The 21,452-nt window shown below is 24.9% G+C and overlaps 1 protein-coding gene across 2 annotated transcripts in view; it reads right to left on the bottom strand.

Moving 5' to 3' along the window:
• The window catches only part of LOC129605818 (uncharacterized), a 221,904-nt gene that overhangs the window by 72,656 nt on the left and 127,796 nt on the right, over nucleotides 1-21,452 (bottom strand). For both annotated transcript variants that reach the window (XM_055515782.1, XM_055515783.1), the window contains exon 4: nucleotides 20,809-20,902. In XM_055515782.1, the coding sequence (XP_055371757.1) occupies nucleotides 20,809-20,902 (94 nt within the window). The remainder of the gene's footprint in view (nucleotides 1-20,808; nucleotides 20,903-21,452) is intronic.

Raw genomic sequence — 21,452 nt, forward strand, 5'->3', positions numbered from 1 at the left:
ATAATTTTATTATCACCTTTCAATTAACAATATTAGCGCAAAAATAAATGTTGTTTACTGTAAAACGGTCCTCATCTTTTATAATATTTTTTGTACATATTTTTAAAATATTTGAATTTGTTAATTTTCAACTAATTTAAAATTGATTTTCATCATCTTATACGAGTACATTTAAATATTTATGTAGATCAAGAAAATGTGCGAAATATGAATTGAAAATGTAAATTTGAATTTAAAATTAGTGTATATGCAATGATAAATTCTGCCTCTAGAATAATATGAACAAGTTATGGAGTAAAAATTTTGAAAGCTTTTAAGTTTATTATTCACATGAAATTTGTGTGGAGGATGTTCAGTAAAATGCTATATCCTGGTTACAAGGGACATGGTTAGCGATGTATAAATAAGGACCACAAATCATAACCTCTATATACAATGATGTACTTAACTACAAGCCAGAATGGATTTGGGAGCCGCATTAATCATGTTATCACCATATTTTCATAATATTTTTGTTCAAATTCCCGTAACATTGCAATTCAAACAATTCCATGTGGAGTTTAGCAGGTAATGAAAATAATAAATGATGGTGGTAAATATTTACAAATTTTGTTTTATATTATTGATAGTTGTAAGCTTTGATTTGCAGAAACTGTGAGTCCTTTTTTCGTAAATATTTTGTACTGCTATACACATGTACGTAAAATTTACGCGTATTGAATATCAAGTTATTTTGTTAGAACAATAAATTATTGTGTTTCAGTTTATTAAGAACATATAAATGTACACTGAACTTTATTATCTGCACAGGACAAGCTAACCTAACTCGTACACTTAAGGCCAATTTGATGTAATGTAGAATCCTTGACTTTTTATAAAATTCTCTTAAGTTATTAGTTTTTGACGTAGGCACGTAAATAACCTACAATGAAGAATAGAAACGTATTTGTTTTTTTTTCTTATAAATAATAGAAAATCATGTTTTTGTTGACATTTTAAATTTTTTCAACTCAATTTTTAATATTATACAAAATATGTACACAAGCATCTTTATATTGTATATACCTATGTGTTTACAATATTTGCGTGATTTTTTTTTATTCACTCTTGGTGACAGTGATCTATTTATAAAATGTTTAATAGATTTTTATTTCGTTCATTCATATTGTGTAGGGGAACGAGGGTATTTTCTCTTTGATTGTTAAATAAAATTGCTAAACAGTAAGAAATTTTCTTGTAAACAAGATGAAAAAAAAAATCATACGATTTTTGTTATTGTTTGTCAAAATGAATTGTACTTTGTTTACCATTTCAATTTTTATCATCAACAAGATATAAACTTATTCATACATACATATATATATATAAATTCTATTAATTTATTATTTATACATACATTTATATTAGAGGCAAATAAATAACAAAATATTTTATTATAAACAACAAGAAATATTGGAATTCCCTTGCATCATGATAAGAAGAAAATAAAGATGAATGAATTTTAAGTATAATATGGGTGTAATATATTTGTGGATGTCAGAGACCTTTTATTTTCAAATTAAATATAATATTGAACTTTAAGAATTATTTATAAAATTTTATACTTGTGCATATTATGTACATATATTACATATCTGAGACCTACAATTAGTCACAACTATTCATAGAAATTAATTTTTCTTTTTGATATACCAGATTTGATTTATACCTCAATTTCAGCGCCGATAATTTTAAAACCAGAATTATAAGAATTAATTATCAATAATATATCAATAATATATTTACATGTGTAAGTGATTTGACTATATTTCAATAATTTCTGTGATATAGCCAAATAACTTTTGAAGTTGTAGGACAGTTAGCCGAAACTAAATCACGAAGGACAACTGCCTAAATCACGGAGGACAAACATGATTAAATTGACTCAGAATTCGACGTTGAACAAAACATACACTTAAGTTTATATTTCAGACCCTTATTTCTTAGCTTAAACGGTAAGGCAATTTATAATATCCTTCGAACATACGTTTCGTACGGCGAAAACAATTTTTAATATTCGCAATTAATTTCCCGCTTTTATGCAACAAAACTCTATCTATGTGTTTTTAATAATAAAGTGTATTATCAGACCCTTTTCATTCAATGAATTTTCTAATTAATGTAATCGATTTTCATTGAACTTTCCATTTTTCATTTGAATTTATATGCTTACAATAATTGTCATATTTAATGTTATATACATTATGTTAACACACAAATTAATAATCAAAATTTGTTAAACTATTTATAAGGTTTTAGTATACAACAGTGATAACATACGCTATTATTAAACTATTTGATTATCTACAATAATTTTAAATTTAAATATTAAAAAAATCAATAAAATATTAAATGTATTGTTGCACGCTTATTTTCATGATCTTATTGCAATCTGAACTTGAACTTTATAATAACAAATATTTAATGAACGTTATCACTTTATTAGTAGCTGACTTCTCTATATTGTCGGTATCAGTGTAGCCATAGCACTCTGAATCATAATATTTGAAAATCATAAAAATTATATTTGAATTTTGAAAAAAAAAAGAAAAAGTGAAAATTTCTCTAAGTACAAAGGTAAATAAAAAAAAAATGTTATTTTATCCTTCAACTTTACAGATGTCATGTCCCATCATTGCTTAACCTCGAAAATAATTGAACTTATGATGACTTTGACCATATAATAATAATCATTGCTTACCTAATGTATAAAAGATACAAGAAAATAATACTAATTAGATTGTACGCGTTCAAAATTTTTTAATAGATTTTTACTTGCGTTTATTGAATTTTCGCTTTTTTCAATTTTTTTTTTTTTCATTTTATAAAGAAGGAACTTGTAACATTTATAAAGGTGAAATAAGTTCAATTTTTAAGGACATAAAATTAGTTTTTTTTATTTATTCATCATTATAGTTTAAATTTGATTATTATAATTATTTTACAAAATATTTGATAATTACTCAATGAATTCGAAGGTATTTTAAAGGTACGCATGCAATTGAAATTTAATATTTTTGCTTTGTTTCAAGGAGGTGAATTTCACGAATAGAATTCCGTGACTTTTATTTTAAAATTTCGAATTTGGCCTACAAAAATACAAATTGAGAACAAGCTCTTAAAAATTAGAAAATAAATTTTGCATACATACATAGCCACGCACATACATTATGTAGAGAACGTAAATTTTTTCAATTCTCAAAATATTTTTAAAGAGCTTATAATAAAATAGCTTAATTTTTAGAGCTATGAGGCTAATACATACTTTATCATAAATTTGAAAGCTACAGTGACTCACAATATGATTTTATTGGCTACGGTATACATATGTATGTATGTATGTATATGAACAATCAAAGTAAGTAATAAGAAAAATACTTACAATTAGCGTCCCCCTTCAGGGCTATACACCATATTCTTCTTCATAAGATTATCTTATCAAAAAATATTTAATAAACTTTTAAAATTTAAGCCATAAGTTCCACAAAAAAAATTTTTTTTTTTATTTTTTGGAAGCGATAACAACGGAATTTTTTGATTGTTTTTTGATAATTTTGAGTCAAGAAAAAAACATTCAATAAAATCCTAGCTCTAATCTTAAAATAATATAAATTATGTCTAATTTCATAAATATTATGTTCTTGACATTTAAAATTTTAGGTATACATAGTTACACTACTCACATACATGTATACATTTACAATGTATAATAAAGTAATTAAATTAAAAATTTATCTTATGTTTCTCATGAAGATAAGAAATTTTCTGCGCTGTAATTTTTTCAAATATAAGGTATATACTAATCTTATTTTAGAGGGGCGCATAAGTATACCAATTAGATTTAATTACGAACTTTGTATTTTAAGATTTTTGTGACTAAATATTTTCGTAATTGAAATAGAATAAATTTTTGTGATAATGACCTACTTATATATGTACATAGTGTGTGTGTATAGGTATTCAAGTTTAAAAATTTTAAAAATTAATATTTCTACGTCTTTCTCTTAATTTGTTATGAGGCCAATTTATACTTATATATGAAAGTATTTATGATTAATAATAAAGGTCGTAAATGCGCGTTTTTATATGTGAGCTGTTGTAAAAAAAAAGTTACAAAAACAAATGAATTCGGAGATAATTCGAACTCAACTAAGTTTATAATATTGATATAAAATTTCGAATTACTATTAAATTTTTTAATCTTCAAATAATCAATTACTTTATTGTAATAATAATATTAATTTGTTAAAGGAATTTTATTATCATTTTCCTTAGAATTTGGTATTGTATTAAATCACAAATAATATATACTTATATGTACATACATATGTGGATATGAATATAATTGTTATTATTATGGATTACCTAAATACATGTATGTAGTTCATATCGCAAATAGATACCTATTTGATTTTAAAAACCGGTTTAGAACATGCAGCAAATACCTGGTTTTTTACTTGTTTACTAAGTACTTGTAAATACTTTGAAGATAAATAATTACATATGTATGTATGTATGTATATGCAAGCATAAAATTGCCATACGTTTTAATGACAAACGCGAAAGTACATAAAATGACAACAAGGTTTCTGACTACAAGTTATGGCTCAAACATACAAGAGCCAAATAATTTTTCAGATTACTACAGAATTAAGTCTAAATTCGTTAATATTAATTAACTCAGCCCTATTCCAAGATATGGTACGCGATTGTTTCAAAGCAAACAAATTAGTTAAATTTTTATGTTTATTTCATACAAGCAATCCAAAAATTTAAAATTTCAATTGTTTGAACTGAAAACCATTTACGTTTTACAAACAATCATCAGTACATATTAGACATGAATAAAATCGAGATCTTGGGGCGCTTCATTTTGAAGGTGTTTGAGCCGTAATAAAAAATATGACTCGTCTACGTTTAGTCATAGCCTTAAAGAGTCCACTCATAATAAAAAGAGAGATTCTTTTAAATTATTTTTTAAACCTGTTTGTTAAAGATGAAAAACAAAGCCCAACTCACAACATTATTTTTCGTAGTCGGTTTGTAATAAGTAAATTCGATACTAAGCCACATTAAATTTTGTTCAAAAGCAAAACATTATTTTTTGACTAAAAATGTACAATAAGAAAACAATGCCCTTAATGTAAACCAATATGTTTACAATATTATTGAAAGATCTTGATTTTATGTAGATCTAGCTACATTTATGGACTTGGTGCGGTGTAATCAAACAATAACCTAATAAATTAATAATAATAAACTACTGAAATATAAATATTCAAAAATATACACTAAAAGTTTATTTAGAATAAACGTGAATGTTTGTCTATCCGTGTGTATGCACAATTTAAAATTGAAATGTGAATCATTATGTTTACGTTTAAATAAATTGTGAGAACATATCTAGATAGTTCACCTATAAACATAAAAATGCTTGTTTAAAATCAAAAACAGTTCCTTAGTAGCCTCCCACACAACGATAGTCTGTTTACATTTAAATATTAATTTTTTTTCCCATAATTTCTGTCTATAATTTTTAAAATGAGGAAAAAATTTTTGGGAAAGTCAAAGTAAAATTTTCATTATTAACACTCATGTTTTTTTTTTAAATTACGAAATTTTAGAATTTCCTGAAAATTTTCGAACATGTACAAATATTTGTAGGTTTATTTTAACTGGAACATATTGGGGCTAACATGACTATGGCAGTGATTTTTAGTGAGATAATTAATTAAATAAAAAATTAATTTTTACATCTAATTAGCAAAAATGTTCTTCGGAAGAAGAATTCTATTATTACCGACCGTATTGTGTAAACAATAGGTAGGTTATGTGATGGCAACAAATTTTGCATATCGAGTTTTCGGTGGGAACGTACTTCTCCATAGTAGGGAAGTGTAAATAAACTATTTTTAGCAACCTGTCGGTCTGTCGGTCTGTCCGTCTGTCGGTCTGTCGGTCTGTCGGTCTGTGTGTGCACGCGTGTATCTCAAGTTCGGCTGAACCGATTTTGATGAAATTTTATATGTAAGTTTGTTTCCACCATGGCACGGAGCGATCAACTTTTGGTATATATCAGGCCTCGGGAACTGCACTTTTTAGCGGGCCTGTTTTACATTTTTGAACATTTTGAAGAAAATATTCAACCGATTTACTTGAAATTTTATATATAAGCTCACCTCGACCGTCCGCAAAAATTCGTATGTTTTGGAAGAAATCAGGCATCGGCAACTAGACGTTTACTACGGGCCAAATATACATTTTTGTGTATATAAAGAGAAATAATCAACCGATTTCATTGAAATTTAATATATGAACTCCTCGTATTAAAACAATGAACATATAACTTTTTTGGAAAGATCAGGGCTCGAAAACTGATTTGCGGGCCGATTTTACATTTTTCACCATATCCACAGAACAAATTGATGGAATTTCTTGAAATTTGATATTTGAGTTCTGGTTGTTACCGAAACTAACTGGCGAGTATTTCAGGGAATTCGGGTAGCACAAAGCGAAACTCTACTAAGAGCCAAATTTACATTTTTCTAAGTATGTTAACTATAAGCTTACTAATATCCTAAAAATTGGAAAAAAGTGTTTAACAGACATTTTTATAATATTCTGTAACACTTTCATTTAACTAGACAATACACAATGCGGTCGGTTATGTGCTGACCACATCAGATTTTTTTTAATATAAGAAGGAAAAGTAGTTGAACTCGAAATTTTCACGGTACCACAAAAATAGAAAAGCTTTTAAGAGCGAAATTTGATTTAACATTTCGAAATTTGAATTAGTGGTGGTTTTTGCAAAATAAATGTATGCTCTTACCAATTCAGCCATACTTTATTGGAATGGACTAATTTACAAAATATCTGAAAGCACACAGTATACATTTGAATTGTAGCGCAAGTTAATAATTTGAATGAAAGTGAATAATGAACATAAAATTTACCGTACAACCAACGCTGAATTACCATATACGTATATATTAAAAAATCCTCTTGCTATAATTTAATAAGTCTGCTAGCTGACCATAATTAAAATACTTCTATTCCAACATAATGTTTTTACAAAGTCCAAAATAGTGATAGGCTTTGTAAAAAAGTGCCATAAAACGTAATATATACAAAATTTAAATTAGAAGATTGATAAAAACTTTCAAGCGCACTCGAAACTAATCAAATTTAGTTCGGAATTATTGCTCGAATGTACTTAACTTGAACTTGAATGATTAAAGAATAAAACTTAAGCCAATAAGTATTTTTACGAACTTTTGAGGCATTTAAACTGAAATTCAATTAATATATTTTATCATCACAGTATAAAATGGGGGATTTAGTATAAATTCTACGTATTTATTTGTTACGACACATAATGTTATCATACAACAAGTAGAAGCACTTGACTTTTAATTTGGCTGACGTAAATTGTTAATTTTCAATTTTTTTTTTTTAATTAATTCTTAATCCGGAAAATATTTGATTATAATATTTGAGATTATGATTACCATAGCATATACATTCATACACAAATATATACGTACATAATTCGAATAAATTTTTAATTTTAGTACATTGAAAGTTTTCCTTTGAAAATAACTAGTTTTTTTTTTTGTCAAAGAACTCTTAAGGCTTAGATCAAATTAAAATCTAATTATAATTAAATTTAAATTTACCTACACATATTTCTGTATAAAATTTTCATGTTGTGTTTTATAAAAATAAAAAGGAGTTAAATTTAATGTGTACGAGAACTAGTTCTATCAGGTTATAACCTCACGGAAGATATTCTGTTTCATCTCTCTAAATACCTACATATCTCAAAAAAATTTTAGATTTAAAACAAAAATTATTTAAAAGCCAAGTAGTTTTCAAGGTTTGCAAACAAAATTTATTATTCATGTACTCACACTTTATTGCTTTCAATGTTTGTATTGAAATACAATAGAATAGGAAAAAACTGAATTGACTAAGTTGTTCTTGATTCAAGAATAATTTATCACTTCTATTATACTGTAAGATTCTATAAATTGTTTTAATTTTTTGTTTTTACTCTTAATTATATTTTTAACTTTAGAATCTTTATAAATTTTTTGTGATTTGTCATATTTTTTTAAAATTCCTAACTAGTTTTTGCCTAGGTAGTGTATAAATGTACATACATACATAAATATAAATTTTTATAAAATTATATTTTTAGGTTCAAAGGTTAATTATTTTTATGAGTCGCAAAATTGCAAATCTAACAAAAGAACAAAACAAACTGGTATTAGTACTTTTAATTTTTGATCAAAATTTTGATCATTTATTTAAATCCTATTATTGCTAAATAATGGAAATATGAAGATTTTAAATTGTTTTACACTAATTCGTCTTAAATATCTCATACAAAATCTTATATATTAAGTTTTATCACAATTATTGAAATTTTTCGGAGTGATTTGAAGCTCTTTTCACATATACAAATAATATACATAGTACGCACACTACAGGTTATTGTTTAACGTTTCGCCATCAATTCTCAACAATCGATAGAGAAAAATTTGTCACTTTCAGTAAGTATTATGAATAAAATTTCTGAGGAAATTTACTCATTACTAACACATTCTTCATGAAGATAATTGAATAAAATAAACTAGAAAGTCTTCTAAAATTTCCAAAACAGAAATAACCTATAATTTGGCTATTCATGTTTTTATAATAATTTTCATGAAAATCTAATTAAAATTCACATAATAAATGTGAAACCCAAAGTCCAAATATGTTTAAATAATCATAATTAATTAAATAATACTCATTTAATAACTCAATATATAATTATGTTTTGCTAATCATTAATTTGTTCTCATATTACACTTTAATTCTTAACACTTAAATCTAGTGTAATAATCGTAAATTATGGTATTAATTTTTGAACACCAATAAATTAAAAATTTTTTTTTTTTTATGATAATACTGAATAGCTACTTAAATTTGCAAATGAATAAGTCAGAGTTTAATAAATTAAGCTCTAGTTAAGAGCACATAATATGTAATTATGAATAACTAAATTTAATAGTGTTCAAATTTTCATATTTGAACTTAAGTACGTTCCAAGTAAATTCATGTTATTCTAAATGTATATGACATCTTAAAACCTGTTACCTATTAGTTTTATTTCACAAATTCTAATTTTAAATATTTCCAATTTTCAGTAATGTATCTACTGTTTGCAAACACAACAAAATCTAAGATTTAATCTGAGTCTGGTAAAAGTATTGTGTGTAAAATATGTTTGACAAAATACTTTGTCTGAAAGCAAATATACTATACATAATTGATCCAGTCAGATTTACTGTCAGATTTTTTTAAAATAAAATGCCGACAAATGATTTTTGAACAGAGTTTGAAACAGCTATCTTATAACTTTTATTTTGACTTAAATTTTTGGTAAAATATTACTATAATCGCGTAAAGTATAAACTTCGTTCGATAATTTTAGTTTTATATTTAAGTCAGATGGCTAGACTTTGTTATAAATTAGATTTAATCGTATATGTGAACGGCATTCATAATGTTGCTTCAATATAAGTCATATTGACATATTAATTAAATTTTTTTTGATTGGTTACTAAATCGAATTTTACGATAATACAAGTCTTAATATTATACAACATTAGCTTAACAGTTTTTTCAAGCTTTAAAAATGTTATATAACTTATTGATGGAAAATTACTTTATGAAATTGTTGTTATACGTACACTAAAATATGACTAATAGTTTAAAATATTTTTTGATAATATATTTTGTTCCAAATATTTATATATGTACATACGTACATATGCACCCATAGGCATAATAATATCTTATTTATTTTTATACAATACAACTACATATGTACCTAGTTTGAGGCAAAAAAAAAGAAATCTGTTTTGTTTTAGGGATTTGATGACAAATGTATAACAGATGTATGTATGTACATTGTACATATACATACAATAATTAATTTATTTATTTAGAAAACACCGGGTGTATATAGAATCAAATTTGAATAAACATAAATAACAAATTCTATAAATGTTAAATTATCTAAAAAGTTGAAGGCCAAAGAATTCTACAGAATTCTATAGAAAATTTTGAAATATAAAGATTTAATAAAAATATTTTGAAATTAAGTATTTAAAGGTATAACAAAAATAAATTAATTAAATTTTAAGATTCTATTTTTGCAAATTATTAACGATAAAACATAAGAAAAGATCTATTGCACATATGTATGTACATATAAGAGGATTCTATAGTGAAGTTAGTGTAAATTAGTCAAAGTGGTCTGGAGTAATTATTTTATAAAAGAAAAATTGATCCATCACTCTAGCACATATTAAACTAAACAGAATTTAGATTTTAAATAGAATATTACAAAAATGTGATGGATGATGAGAATGTCCCCAAGAATTATTTCACCTCAAAAGATATTTTCAATTTTTAAAATTAAATTATTTCAGTTTAATATTAAGAGCATGGAGGCTCTCATCGCAAGATTTTAAATTTCTTTAAACAATTATTGAAATAAAAATTAATTAAGAAAACTGACCTACTAAAGTCTTAAATATTATTTTAATAATAAAATCATAAATGCATTAATATTACACTAAAGTATGTATGTAATATTTTAGTTAAGTGTGCTGCAAGAAAATTAGCTCATTCCAACTAATTCGAAATATTTCATATGGACAAAATTGATAACAATTTAGTAATAACTGCGTTTTACCAGTTATAACAAGATTTTGAAAAATTTACGGAGTGGCTAAAAACAAAAAGCAAAAATAAAAACAATGCTAATACCAAACTGCTCAGTAGTTGATTGGAAATTCCTAAATTTTCTTTATCTTTATAGCATAAAGTTGTTAAAAAATTTAAATACGCGTTAACTGGGATTAATTTATTTCTGAAGTAATATAATATGAAAGTTTTTACCGAAAAAACAAGAAAGATATTTATTATTGCAATAATAATCGCAATAATCTACTAAAAATCAATGAAGATAAAGGTAAATCGCTTCATTTACAAATAATATTTGTTTTACACATTAAATTTTTTAAGTTTTAATAGCAGAGGTTTAGTTAGAACACCAAGATTCCAAGTTGTTTATATAGATCTGGAATATGCTGTAAATGTTATACGCGAAATACTTAGTTGAATAATTTGAAAGTTGAGCACAAAATTGAAAATGCAGTTCCATATCATTATCTTTTCTATTCTTCTTTCTAAAAGTTTCTATTAACGTTCTTTTAATTAAGTATGCATACGAGTATAAATACAACTTAACTGGATCATAAACGTGTTTCTCTAAAAATGTACACCACATGCGTTTATATTGTTCATGAGGCACAGAAGTATCTTGAGTCCGTTTATATGACTGTTGCGGCAATAAAAGCAAATTGTAATTAAAATTAATAGTTCTTCAAGTAGGTTCAAAAAGCTTAAAAAACTTACTAAAATTCAGTTTTCATCTAATTTTTTCATTTGACAAATTTTATTGCTTGATTTCGAAAATCTACCAAAACTGAGACAACAACCTTAAAATTGCTGAATTCGACCAAATTTTTATAGAATTATAGTGTAAATTTAGATTTTGCTAGAGATTGTGTATTCAATTTTCGAATATTGTAATGTCAAAATTTTACATTTTAGGACTAAGCTCGCTTTGCCCTATCATCACAGAATTCACTAGCAAAACTAACAGAATTTTTTTCGCTACTAAATATTCTTAGGCACCAATACAAAAATATCAACACAAACATAAATAATTATTTCAACTTGTAATATTTGCCACTACACTCGTATGAGATAAGGAAAACTAATTTTAATAGGCTATTAAAATGTTATTATAAGATCAAAATTTCAAGAGTATTAGAAAAAAATAGCAAAATCATCATTTTTTTATAGCCTACTTAAATTTGAAAATTTCATTTTTGAATGACATACAAAGGCGCACGAAGCCAATTAATAATAATTTAAAGAACACATAACACCGTTTTATTACCCTATACTATTTTTATAACATTAATTTTTTTAGAAATTTATTGACTCTCAATATAGAAATTTAAACACAAAGAAAATTTACTTTGGGAAATTTTAACCCTTAAAAAAGACTTAGAGAATAAAATTATTTAATAGAATTAAATTATTTTTTTTATCTATATAGAATTTACTTGTAAAAAATTTCATCATATTTCACTGGAAAAGACAGTATTAAAATTAATAGCTCTCAGTACAAAACAATAAAATTAATAAAATTAATAATTCTTGGATTAGAGCGCACTTAAGTGAGTGCATGTAGATTGTATATATACAAGGTACTTAAAATAAGAAAAAGTGTGCAAAATTTAATCGGCATAGAAATTGAATAATAGAAAATATTTTTAATAAATGAATTTCTCGTGAAAATTTTATCCCAATAACAAACAACTAACATATGGCGTATAACACTAGCTAATTCGAAAAGATTTAAGAAGAGTGTACTTGAAATTTAAAGTACACGGACCATAATTATTTTAATTATTATCAGTTGTAGAAATTCTTTAGGTATTAAACATTATTTTTTATCACACACTAAGTTAAGAATATTTGAAAGAAATGAAAAGAATTTGTGATAATTTTTAAGTACATACCTAGTTGCTGTAATATTCACAACTCTTAGAACTACAAAATATAATATGGTAACAGTAAAAGTTCATTTGACATAATATTATCAATTCAAATGTAAAAGTGTTCAATTAAGATGTCTGAATTAAGGTTGATATATGTATTGCCGCACTTTAAATGAACAAGTGATACTTAAATTTATGTGACGCACATTTTTACTTTGAAACATGACGTAAGATCTGGAAGTAGTTATTGAAGTTACATATGTGAAGTCAAACACTTTATTAATTACATTACAATTATTGTATGAAATTGTTGAATACAGGTAAATTGCTCATCTAGTCTATGATATTAAATATATTCGAGTATTAAAAGTTTATTAGCCCTTTAAATTGTAATTGAAATTTTAGTAGTAGAGGTGCTTTAAAAATTATACAAAATAAGTAATTTTTTGGTATGGAATTTTAAATCTGTGGAAAATAAAGTCTTTAGTAAAAAATTCTAAATTTTTCATTTTTTGAATTGGCTGTTTAATAAATTTATTAGATTTACAAGAGCAGAAAATATTTAAATCGTTTGATAGTGTAGTAACAGGGGAAAAATACAAGTAATCGGCAATCATACCTGTAGTCCCATCTTAAACATTGTTCGTGGATTTAATTTGATTATTATTTTATCGAAGTAATTACATAATTAAGGTTCGTGCCCCCGGTAAATTTTATTTAGTGTTCAAATCTTGCATTTTGGATTAGAATTATGCATTTTTCAAATCTGATTTAATAAAATTTGAAGTTGCTAATAATGTCATTTTGTATAAAAAAATTGTTAAATTGTAAAATTTAAAAACCAGTTTTCACAAAACAAATACCTCAAACCTCAAAAACTTTTAAATATCGTGTAATAAAGATTCAAATTTATCATTTAACTTTTTATATAATTTTTAATAATTTACTTAATTATTGAAGTTTATGTTAAAAATTGTGAATTGTTTTATTTATATTAACCTTATTTTTAGCACTTTTCCAAAAATTTTTTAAAAAAAAGTGCTTATTAGTTTCACTCTGTCCGTCCGTCCGTCCGTCCGTCCGTCCGTCCGTGGACACTTTTTTTGTTTACAAAACTTCTACACCTTTGAAGATAGAAAGCTGAATTTTAATACGTACATAGATCTTCACTAGAAACTTATTTCCGTAGAACAAAATTTTTACCTATCTCCCCCCCTCTAGAAGTTATACCCCCCCAAAACCCTAGAAATGGCCTTTTTTAAATATTTGTTGCAATGAAACCATAAGCATTTTTGAAATTTTGCAAACGCAGAAAGGCAGTGGCTTGCTTCCCCTTGCGCGGTATGCTATAGTTAAACTTTAGAAAAACAAAATGGCCGTTCAAATTTACCGTTATCTAAAGTCCTTTTTTTCCAAATTTTTGATGTCGGTTTTCTTCTAGACCCCAGACTGTAGAAGCTTGAAATTTTAGGAGCTTTTAGATATTAACAAATAGTTCATTTTGTTAGAAGAAAATTTTTTTCCATCTCCACCCCCTCTCAAGTTATCACCTCTTGAAATTCGTAAAATTTGAATTTTTGACACCTTATATTTCCGAAACCGCAAGCTTTTCCAAATTTTTATAAACGCAAAAAGCTAACGGTAAATTCCATGAAATTAAAAAATATAATTATTTTTCTTAACTCACACAATTAACCCTTAAAATCGAGCATTGTGTTAACCCCTTTTTATATTAATTTTTGCTTTATTTCAAAGACTGCATATATGCGTCATCCTAAATATATGCAATCCTAGAAATAGTTTTGTATATGAATGAAAATAATTTTAATAGTGTGATAGGTATACATAGACTGTATTTAAAAGCAGAATTTTCACTTGTTGAAGGGAAAAGTGCTACAATACAAACCATTGGTTTGACCCAACTTTATTTAAATTCTAATTGTTATTCTCATTATTAAGAAATTCAATTACAAATTATTGTTACTACGAACTTAACAAAAGATTTTTGAATAATTCAAATGTAAACAAGTTTAATTTTTAATTGAATATTCTACTGTATTTTCCCATTTATTAATAATTAAGAAATTTCATTAAATGCCTGCCTATCTATAAGTTGCCTTTATTTAATTGTTTTGTGAGACATTGGAAATAATAGTTCATTTCTATGAATAATAAATTCTATGAATAACAATTTTATTAATTAATTTTTATTTTAAATGAAAATTTAATGAAATTAAATCTATGAGCCATTGGATTATATAAATAATTTTAATATTTGCCGCCATATTTGAGAATTTTTAAGGAGTCCACAAAGATGTTCTAATACAATTGAGTAAATTCAAACACCGGTACAAAATGAGCGACTGTTGGAAACCTTTAATTTGTTATTTATGTTTAGTATTTACTTTATAATTTAATAAGTGTCCAATATTTCCAATTTCAAAACTTAAAAATTGGTATTTGAAGAACTTGTTAATTAATGAACTCTATTGCTTGGTGAGTTACAATGAATATTTTTACGAATCGATATTTACGAATATTTTGTTAGAATCAAACTTGTTGAGCGGAACTTGAATAATGTTTGAAAACAATCATACATACATTATCAAAAATTAATTTCATTCAAAAATATTATGCAACGAATAAGATAGTTGCTAACTATCTTACATACATATATTGCGTTGCTATTAATTGTGAAATTGAAATCGTAAATATTTGAGAATTTAAAATCGTAAAGCACAAAAAAATTTAACCTACAGTAATGTCAAAAAAGAATAGAAGTTTATTTTGATAATTCTTAAACAAATCTCCGAAAAAAATTATAAAAATTAAAAATCATTCTTCTTCTTTTTTGATTTGATGTTTTAAAACAAAAAAAAAATAATCTCATAAATTATTTTTCGTTATTGTTTTAAACTTTAAACAAACTTCATTAATGTCGCCTCTTTTACAAAATGTTTGTAGATATGTGTCTCAACTGATGTGCGTCTGAGATGTGCGCCTGAACTGACAACATTAGAGAATAAAGCCGCGAAATTATACTTACTTTGTGTATATTTAGAATATGCGGTGCGGTTTTGTATTCTTTATTCAAAGGAAATTTATTTTGCAAATCATTATTAACTTTGATAAGAATGTTATACAAATAATTTATGGATGAATGCAAATATATTGTATATACGCATATGTATGAATGTATATAATATAAATGTATGCGAGAATTTATGCATATCAAATGTAGTCACATATATAAGTATGTACATATTGTATGTGCTATATATGAAAAATAACTGTTAAAATAAAGCGTACTGCCTACGAATATATCGACTTCCAATAAATCTGGTTAAATCTGCTTTTGTTTTCATTGTTAAACAAAATCGTATTGAAATAGGTTCTTACTGGCAAAACTTCTGCGAAAACTCGAATATTTTTGGCAGTAACAAAAATTTCCGAAACCACATCGGAATTGGGCTTAAAGTACTATATTGAGGAAATGATGATTTGTGATTCTAGTGAATATCTTAAATAGATATTCGTTTTTATTGTTCCAATAATACATACTCATGTACATACCGTAAATACCTAGTCATATATTATAAACGAAAGACTAAATTTTTATACTTTCAAAATAATTCAAATTAAACTACTTTTGTTTATTTATTTTAGAGCAAAATACGATATGTCTGCCTCATTTTTAAAATCATTCGATATTTTATGATATTTTGAAAAAATTTTCTAATAAGAATTTTGCATAATGTGTGTAATATGCATACACATTTATACACATATATTTTCTAACGCATTCGGGGCAAGATAATAAAATGTGAACAAATACTTATCCCACACCCGCTTAAAGTTATATGAATAAAAAATCATACACTCAAACTATTCATACAAACGGCATACATACATATATTGAGGGTTTTTGAAACATTCTGCATAAATTTTTTTGTAAATAAATTATTATTGCTCAAATCGATAAATCGATATGTCCTTGGCTTCAGTCCAGTTAATAAAAAAAAACTAAAGTAAATTTTTTTTTCTCTTCTAACACAATAATTTATTGGAGACTTTATTTTTTTTAGCTATCTGTAATGTTACCTTTTTTTTTTGCTTTAATTCATGAAATTTTTATGACTTTGGCATTGACAATGAACGAAAATACTGGAAACTATACTGAAATGCAAAAAACCAAAGAAAAATCAGAAATTTATAAACAATAAAAATTTTTTAAAATAAATTTTAGCTTGTATCACTTAAATTACAACCTGATAACAAAGCACATGAAATTACTGAAATTTTCAGTATTTTGAAGATTTTAGTAAAAGGATTAATATGGTATTGAAAATTTAATATTAAAGCACAAATTTTGTTGAATTTTAAATTGAACGATATGAGGAGATCTAGAAAAGGCATATTAGTTTTATTATGGAATGTTGGTCTGAAACCCAACTCCCTCGGTGATAGTCTGATATTGATCATATAAAAATTTTGAAAATTTAATTGCAATTGCAAATCATTTTGTATGAATTTATTTGTATTTACTCTTTTCGGAATAAGCCACATTCTTTTAAGAAAATATTTGTTAATTGAGTTTAAAAGTTGTGTTTTAAGTAAATCCAGCGAAGTTGTAACTGCAGATTTATATTCAATTTAAGCTTAATACATATACATGTACTCGTATATTGATTTTTATTGCACATATTCTATTTTCCATATTGTACAACTGGATAACTTGTCAAATTGAACTTGGGCAAATTTTCTTTGCAATTATAAATTTATATTATGGTTTTTTTTTTTCTATTTTTAAATATATGGTTTTAATATCAAGTGGGCTTTTTAAATTTCTTTCACAATAATTTCTAACTTTTAACAATAAATTTAATTCATTACAATAGAGCCTTATTATAGAGAACAAGATAAAATTGAATACAGGTACACATTCCATAGATTATGCGTTATTAAAAATAAACCTTGCAATAAAATATTTTATCTTATCATTTATTATAAATTATTGCAATTGAAGTTTAACCTGCTTAACATATTTAATGAAAACTAAAACAATGTTCTATTCAATTACATGCAATTTTGAAATCATAAATTATACAAAGTCAGCTTATAATATATAAGGTGTTATACTCGTATAAAAATATCATTGTATAAACTAATAAATCAAATTGACACAATCAATCGCTCTCGTATATTAAAAATTGTTATAGAATGATGGTACAATTTTTGATAATTTTCATTAATGAGTTGAATAATATGAGAAGAGAATGAAGTTGAAGGAAGAATTTTTTTTGAGTATATATGAATTGAATAAATTCATTCAGAAATGCTGGCTTTCAGAATGTAAATAAGAAGACAGTCCCGTCAAAATCTAAGTATTAAAATCTCGAGTTCATGTTAATTAGAAGATGGTAGAAAACAAGAAAAATTGGGGTATACCAATTTTGCACAGCAGCTTTATAGATATTGGCACGACATTTGAGTAACAAATTAAGAATTGTTTGGCATAGTAGTTTTATTTGCATATTATAAAATGAATTGTTGGGAATTATTGCATTATAAAATTAATTTGTTGATCTTTTTTGTAAAGGCCCTTTTAAATGAAAATTCTTGTTTTAGAAGATTTTATAGTTATAATTTTAATTTTTACAGTTAAATTAAGGAATATCAGTACTAAAGTATTCTTATGAGCAGCATTCACCTAATACCATTTATTTGCAGGAAATTTCTTTTTAAAATGAAATTTATAAATAATTATGAATCAAAATTTCAAAGAATATTTAGTTAATAATTATTTAATCAGCACTTGACCCTTCTTGTACCTAGGCTTATATCTTATACCTATATGTAAAAGAAAGGAATAACTATGATAATTATCAAAAATTTTATAATTTCATTCACAAAATTATTTAATTAATGTTTATAAATTATTTAATGAATAATAATAATTCCAAAATAAATAAACTTGACATTCTCTAAAAATAAAATTATATTTCATAAATTCACATTCAAAATTGATCCTTACACACACATTATAATTTATCCTGACCATCATAAATTGCCGTTAACTAAAAATAAACTATACTGCAAAGGTTTTTTTTTAGCACAATATCCACAGTATGTACTTATGTATATACACAATAGTAATATTCATAATTCGGGAATACTATTCTAATTTGATGAATTTTTATTATAATTTATTGTTAATTTCTTTTATAATATAGTTTATGGGTTCAAATTATAATGTTGCTAAGGTCATGATTACATTCATATAATAATTGAGCACTGATAATGGATTCTTTTTATTTGGATAAATTAACAATACTTATATCCATGCTCGGTTCTCACTTGTTCGGCGCCCTGAATGGTTTGTGGCACGTGCATCTCTTTCCCTCCCTTCTCTCCGTTCCCATCAACCGCTTTTCAAGAATGAATAATATACAATAAATATTGCACATTGCGCATAATAAGTTACTTTCTTGCGACTTTATCACACTGAGTGCAAGATTAGTTATAAAAATAAAGCTTGAAATTAAAATTTCAGCTTTTTGTTTTGTAATGCACGTATACTGGAAAAAGTTGGGAATAACATTAATTTTTAAAATTATTTTTCTTTTTATATTGTTTCGATGTCGCCCTTTGGAAATGCTTACTTTGTGTATGTGATAGATCCGTCGCCGCGTTTACTCTTACAAAGTTAGATTATAGGAGGCAAATCATTAGAGTCTCACCCAAAATATTATGCATTATAATTAATTTGTCCTTCAAAAAGTTTTTTTCTTTTTTTATCAAAATAATTAATATAACGATTATAATATTAAAGTTCATTCAACGTTAAATTATACTCGCGTGAATTATTACGGCATAATTATTATCAAAAATGATATTAATTATTTTAGAACACTTGAATTTCAGGGATTATTTTATGATAATGAGTATTGTGTATAAAGGTACATATATTTATTAGATAATTTAGAATTTATTTATTATAAATGAAAAATTCCATCAAAGAGTTTCTATGTAAATGAATATTAAATTATTAATTGAACAAAATAATTTTGCAAATTGCTGGACTAAAATTAAGGAATAGAAACTAGAAAGAATAGATGATTCTTCTTATAACATTTAATATGCTAGAAGTTCTAGAATTTGCCGAAGGAAAATTTCTCCACTTCGGTTTATTTACGTGAATCGTTTTAAAATTTGTAGAATAATATAAAATTTGTTGCAAAATTAAATACAAATTAAATTTAGCAAAAAATTTATTTTCATTATAGCTAATGTAGTAGTTTTTACGTATTCGCAATTCGAAAAAAAATTAATTAATGAAACGCAATGCAACTATGTACCTACATTTACATACTATTCCGACAACGATTCAGTAAAATTTAAAAATTAAAATGAAATTTATGGATATTGAGTAAGGTTCATTGCTCTTCAAAAAAAAAAAAAAATCGTCATCGCCTACACTCAAGAAATGCACAATTAAAAAAAAAAATTTCAATTTCTTTTATGTAATTTTTTCTTAAAATATTTTACAATGTCATTAATATACAGTGGCGGTATAACATTAAGAAACTAATTTTCATTTTATTATATACACATAATATTGAATTCATACATACATACATATGCACCCATATATTCATTCTTATACTTTTTCTATTTAGCCTTTTGTTATAAATTAGTTTAGAACATATTGAGCTCATTCTCACAATAACAACAACAACAACAGCAAAATAATATTCAAAATCGTATGATTTTTATATCTAAGTGCCAAATTTTTATCTATAGGTTTTCTATTTATTTTTATTAATATATATGTAGATGTAGATATTCTCACATTTATTTTATTCAATTAAATTAATTTTTTTTTTGATATAAAATCAATTAATTTTTACCAATTTCAATATCAATTTTTTTTTTTTATTCAAATAAAATCATAATTTTAATTAATTGAATTTTAAAAAAAATTTTTTACTAATAATAAAATTTTAATTATACTTAATTATTTATTTATTTATTTAAAAAATCATTTTTCATTAATATTAAAAATGCAATTAAAAATTTCAAAATTTAATTAAAATTTTGAATCATTTAAAGGGGGAAATAAATTTTTACTTACTTAATTGTGACAGCAACTAAGATAATAATAAGTCCGACCAATAGCATGGCAATAACGACACCACAAACCATGTACATAACATCATTGGGTGCATCTAAAATAAAATTTTAATGAATTAATAAAATATATAATAAACAAGAATCTTAAGAATAAGTGCATGTCTTCCTGAATAAGTGCATGAATGTGATTTTTATGAGGAAATTTTTATAATCTATGCTACCAGCACCTAAAATTTCCTGATAGATCGCCAATTACTCACAGCCTGCTATAGTACGTTAGAAAAAATATGAATTTCCCTTTCTCGCTTTTTTTAATCATGTACTAGTACTCGTAAAATGAAAACATAAGGCTCTTGAAGGATCTTCTAAATGAACTAATCTCAAATAGGAATGCAGAGTCTAGATACTATACAGTAAAAACAATTATTCTGTGTTTCGAAAGTAATAATTATGAAAATTTATTTTAAAAGTTATAAGTATTTTATAGAATTTCATTTCTCAATAGATGGTACTGTATTAAGCTTCAATCTTGTAATAAGTACGTTTCAAAGTTATTGTCAAAATATCATTAGTATTATTAAACATAAATTTGACAGACTACTTTTGCATTTCTTAAAGCACAGATGAAATGTGCTTTAAGGATTT

This window comes from Condylostylus longicornis, unplaced genomic scaffold (genome assembly GCF_029603195.1).
Source record: "Condylostylus longicornis isolate FDR11 unplaced genomic scaffold, ASM2960319v2 ptg000015l, whole genome shotgun sequence".
Classification (NCBI taxonomy): domain Eukaryota; kingdom Metazoa; phylum Arthropoda; class Insecta; order Diptera; family Dolichopodidae; genus Condylostylus; species Condylostylus longicornis.